The sequence below is a fragment of the Medicago sativa genome, chromosome 8 (assembly GCF_051527215.1).
Source record: "Medicago sativa cultivar Bolivia chromosome 8, Bolivia_mono, whole genome shotgun sequence".
Taxonomy (NCBI): Eukaryota; Viridiplantae; Streptophyta; class Magnoliopsida; order Fabales; family Fabaceae; genus Medicago; species Medicago sativa.
Window position 1 is genome coordinate 93,802,182 of NC_140756.1, and position 5,177 is coordinate 93,807,358.

Genomic DNA, 5,177 nt, shown 5'->3' on the forward strand with positions numbered 1-5,177 from the left:
TATTTCAAAAGTATCACTCAACTAAAACAAAGGAACTCAAAATTAACTAAAACAAGAGTGCATGATAAATTACGCTTAATTTTAAAATTGGATCAGAATGACTTGCAAACAAAAAGAACATGCAGCCCAAAACCTCTCAATATGCGAGTAAAAGCCACTAAATCACGGCCTTATTTACCGGTTTGAAGTTTGTTGTGATGTCAACTTTGGCCGACGGTGAGTTTTGAAGCAAGAAATCCACTATTCCTGGTATTGAAGATGGTTTCAAACCCGCTTCAAATGCTTTTCGTAACTTGGTAGCTTCTTTGCAGGACTCGGCAGCATCTTTCTTTAACATGACTTCTTTCATTAAGTGGGGTAATTCCATATCATCTTTAGGTGGTTCCAATTCTATTTCCATCGACTTCAAGTTAGACAAAGAAGGGAGTTTAACCTCCAATAAATTGGGAACTAAGGAGAGAATCTAAGCAATAAGGAATAAGGGTGAATTAGGACCAGTTATACAAGTCAATTGATTTGAAAAAAAAATGGTAGAAATAAAATAAAGAATCCTAAGATGAATGTAAAATTGAAGCCTAAAATCATGCCAAGGTACCTGAAGAGTAGTTAAAGAGACTTTCAATGATTTTACACTAGCAAGGTCTAGCAGCCAGCTCAATAGAACCATAGGAGGCTTCACCCAATCATAAATCGCTGCACCAATATTTACTTGTTTAACAGAAGAAAGACCACTCCCACATATTTTCGGAAAAGAAGAACCAAAAAAAGTGAAGGTACAAAGATTTGGAGCAACTAGCTCAATATTGGCAAACTCAAATGAATTATAACACATATCTAGATTGCCCAGTGCCTCACTTGATATCCTGAGGATTTGTGCATCCCTTACCTCACAAACACGAATGACCAAACTACTCAACTTGGTAAAGCCCAAAAAGGGCTCAGCACAACCGTTTTCATCACCGCAGAAGATGAAATTTTTTAGACTCAAGCTGGTTAATGCTGGCAAAATCAGAGATTTCGGAAATAAGGTTGTGTTAGAAAGATAACAAATATCTTTAGGGAAAGTTGAAAGCTGCAGGGCATAACTAGACCACAATCACCACGAATAGCGATTTTTAATTGTTGGAGATGGGTATTATGGGAACAAACATAATTTCAAATCTTTTGGATGACTTCAGGCCCAATAATTCCATTACACCCAAAATCAAAAGAGTTCAATGTAGTTGAGTTATCAAAAAGAGTCAAAATCTTAGATACGAATATGACAAATTGCCTATGCTTCACCCATGATGAAGTTGAGGAATGCAAAATAAGGGTTGGAACATGTTTCCAGAGATATTTCCATCTTGTGGACAAAACACAAGTTCGAATGACATGTTTGGTCTTCAAAAATGACAAAATGTGAAGGAGAACACCGTCGGGTAAGTCACTTAATCTATCTTCTCTTTCTTCATTTTTAGAGTGCATTCTTCTTTTCATCTTTTTTCGATTCATGCTCTCTTTGATAAAATCAGACATGCTCCTTTTTTCCCTTCGATAATCAATCATTAAAAAGGAAAGAAAAATGGAATTAAATTCTTCAGTATCAAGAAAGCATTTTGAACAGAATAAGTAATTCTATAGAGATATCAACAAAGTATTTTTCAAGGGTCACGCAGGATAATAATTTAGGAAAAATTATACAACAATGAAATTAAGAAATGGATGGAGATACCATGCTGTTGAGTTGTGTGAATCTGCGATTCCTTTTGTGGAGTGGAACGCTGCGGGAATAACTCACAACAAATGGATGGAGGCATGCAGATCAATGCTTTATATGGTTCGTCTTTTTTAGGGTTAACTATTTAATTTGAACATGTAATATTTACTAAAAAAATTAAAAAATTGATCATGTGATATAAGGAAAATGTGAAGGATAAGTATGTAAAACAATAAAATAAACAGATTCTACCATGTAATTTAAGAATTTCTTTTTTTATTTCTGACCTTTTATTTTTTCCGTAGACATTTAAAGTCTAGAAAAGATTTTTCTATAGTGTTTAAAAATAAAGATTTTTCTATTTTTGACCTTATATTTTTCCCGTAGACATTAGTCTAGAAAAATAACCTAAATATTGATTTTTTTTTTTTTATGATTTATTGCAGACTTGTTTTGGACGTTCAAATATGACTTTTCACCTAAAATCATAATTTTTCGACAGTAGATAGATTAATTAGAATTTTTTAAAGCGTAAAAAATTCAAAAAACAAAAGAACGGAAATCTAAATTTATAAATCAAATTAGAGTTGGTTGTTTATAGAGATATCTATAAAATTTTGTTTTGAGTAAGCATACATGTCAAATTTAGTTCCCAAATTTTGTAGGCGATTAACAACGTCATAAATAATTCCTTCGTCTTACAATAATTTATGTATGTGATAATTTCATGCATATTAAAAAAAGATGATAAATGAAAGATAAAAGAATTCTTTTTTACTGATTTACCCTTGTTTACATTATAATTACAGTTATTACAAAGTGAAGAATAATAACTTGTAAGCCCCCTCAAAAATAATAACTTATAAGTAGTGTATATTATATCAACAATTTTTCTAGAAATTAAAAGTGACAATCAAATAATTTTTTCAATTGTAAAAATTTATTATGGACAAACCAATAATGGGTGCGGACCGATTTGCGGCCATTGAATAGCTTGTAGTTCCTGCCGAATTGATTAAGATAATAATGAAGCAGAAATTGGGCTCTCTATGTGGTGACTTTTATTCAGAAAGGGTGGAAGAAACAAAGACTTTTTTATGTACACAATCCACGATTTGAGCATACGACCTATACTCAATTTTCCTTTCAATAGAATTGAAATTGAAAATCACAAATTTGATGAATCATGTGATTGACTTTAATTAATTATTAATTAATAATGCTAAACTGAAGCTAGGTGTCGCATGAGACCTCATTATCTCTCCTTATATCTTCAGCAAGTAAAACCATTGTTGAAATATTAGTGACATTTTATAAAGCACAATGTGGCACATCAACGCGTTGGTATGTTAGTAGTGCATACCACGTTTTATCATCAAATCTTTACCTTAAATACGTGCATGACATTCTCACAATGCATCAATCATATACCAATTACACACACAACCAAACATGGCTAGCTAAAGAAACAACATGAAGTTCCACTACCTATCATTGTTCCTTTTTGTGATCATCTTTGAGCTAAGCACCAATGTCTATGGTCTCTCATCACAATTTGTGCCTAAAAAATCATTGAAGCCCTCCTTATTACCACCTCCTGAAGCCTTGCTTTCCATTGGTCACTACCATTCAACATGTCCTGATGCTGAAGGCATTATCTCACAAAAAGTTTTTGCTTGGGTTAAGAAGGACCCCACCTTGGCCCCATCCATCATCCGCTTGCATTTCCATGATTGTGCCGTTAGAGTAATTAATCACATAACTCAATCTCTTTTTAAATTTTACAAAGTTCAGTTTTCCTAGAATAATTTTTTTTAAAGTTTACATTTGTTTTTGGTCTGCACAATTATATCATATTATATTTGATATCTATAACATGTACAATATTAATTTTTAGTCTCTCAAAATAAAGACTAAAATCGATATTAGAGTGACTAATTTTTCTTATTGATTTATAATGCAGGGATGTGATGGATCAATTTTGCTTAACCATGTAGGAAGTGAGAGAACTGCTTTTGCGAGTAAAACCTTGAGAGGGTTCCAATTGATTGATGAAATCAAAGCTGAGCTAGAGAGAAGATGTCCAAGAACAGTATCATGTGCTGACATTCTCACTGCTGCTACAAGAGATGCAACCATTTTAGCAGGAGGACCATTTTGGGAAGTTCCATTCGGTCGAAAAGACGGCAAAATTTCAATAGCCAAAGAAGCCAATTTGGTTCCACAAGGACATGAAAACATCACAGGTTTGATTGGATTTTTTCAAGAAAGAGGACTTGACATGCTTGATTTGGTTACTCTCTCAGGTTCACACACAATTGGGAGAAGCACTTGTTATTCTGTTATGAATAGGATTTACAATTTCAATGGAACTGGTAAACCTGACCCTTCACTTAACATCTATTACTTGAAGATGTTGAGGAAAAGATGTAAAAAGGATTTGGATTTGGTTCACCTTGATGTTATAACACCAAGGACTTTTGACACAACCTATTACACAAACCTTAAGAGGAAGGCTGGATTGTTGTCAACAGATCAATTGTTGTTTTCAGATAAAAGAACATCTCCTTTTGTGGATTTATTTGCAACACAACCTTTTGTTTTTACTAGTCAGTTTGCTGTGTCAATGGTGAAGCTTGGGAATGTTCAAGTTTTGACTAGGCCAAATGAAGGTGAAATCAGAGTGAATTGCAATTATGTCAATCGTTTTTAATTGGTTTGTTTTATTTAATGTGTTGTTTACTTCATTGTTACAATGTTATACTTGAGTCTTCTAAAGGTACATTTGTTGTATACCTTTAAGAGGTGCAGGATTGAATACTTATAATAACAGAGGATCATTTTGTATCAACCATCAAATATCATTCAACATAAAGGGACGAGACCTAACTTCTGATTTAAGAGGGTGGTAGTATAATATACATGGTGATATTCTTTTAAACATTATTTTTTTTTTTTGTTATTAAAATTGTTTATCTATGTCAATCTTAAATTAATAGTTTTTTGAGAATTAAAAGCTATACTATACCCTTTCGTGATCTATTCATGGGAATTTTTTGAGAAACTTGTTTCAAATATATTTTCAATACCGATTTATTTCATTATACATAGTAATAAATGTCTAAGTGAGTTGGGCCTTTGTTTCAAATATATTTTCAATACTGATTTATTTCGTCACCCCAAAACCCTTCCTTCTCCTCCCATCTAAACTCCCAAACAAAGCCTAAAAAGATCATCTAGGAGCGAGAGTTGAACCAACTTATTCCACATGAACGTGCCGGTGTTGCCAAAATTAACGTTAAGGCTAATAAGAATGTAGATAACCAACTTCTAAAAAGACACTTAAAAAATAATCAAACACATAGGAATATGAAATTATGTTTTTAACAATCTCAACCAACTTATCAAGATCACTAGTCTCAAATCTCAATGGGAATATAACTATCAACTCTACCATTGTTAGAAGCTATCTATGAAT

At 32.7% G+C, this 5,177-nt stretch overlaps 2 protein-coding genes across 2 annotated transcripts; one reads left to right on the top strand and one right to left on the bottom strand.

The window, feature by feature from the left end:
- LOC146903543 (uncharacterized) lies at window positions 1–1,115 on the bottom strand. The gene is made up of 2 exons (XM_085735474.1): window positions 596–1,115; window positions 1–463 (listed from the first exon to the last, which is right to left on the bottom strand). The coding sequence occupies exons 1-2, from the start codon at window positions 830–832 to the stop codon at window positions 158–160; spliced, it is 543 nt and encodes a 180-aa protein (XP_085591600.1). The 5' UTR covers window positions 833–1,115; the 3' UTR covers window positions 1–157.
- Window positions 1,116–3,111: 1,996 nt separating this feature from the next.
- Window positions 3,112–4,550, top strand: LOC146903544 (peroxidase 7-like). The gene is made up of 2 exons (XM_085733305.1): window positions 3,112–3,445; window positions 3,663–4,550. Exons 1-2 carry the CDS (start codon window positions 3,173–3,175, stop codon window positions 4,410–4,412), a joined length of 1,023 nt encoding a protein of 340 aa, XP_085589431.1. The 5' UTR covers window positions 3,112–3,172; the 3' UTR covers window positions 4,413–4,550.
- The last annotated feature ends 627 nt before the right edge of the window (window positions 4,551–5,177 follow it).

Bases quoted from the DNA above. Each gene is read 5' to 3' on its own strand.
- LOC146903544 (XM_085733305.1), top strand. From the start codon at position 3,173: ATGAAGTTCCACTACCTATCATTGTTCCTTTTTGTGATCATCTTTGAG. The intron at 3,446-3,662 runs GTAATTAATCAC...TTTATAATGCAG, and splicing joins TCCATGATTGTGCCGTTAGA to GGATGTGATGGATCAATTTT.
- LOC146903543 (XM_085735474.1), bottom strand. From the start codon at position 832: ATGTGTTATAATTCATTTGAGTTTGCCAATATTGAGCTAGTTGCTCCA. The intron at 464-595 runs GTACCTTGGCAT...CTTATTGCTTAG, and splicing joins TCTCTTTAACTACTCTTCAG to ATTCTCTCCTTAGTTCCCAA.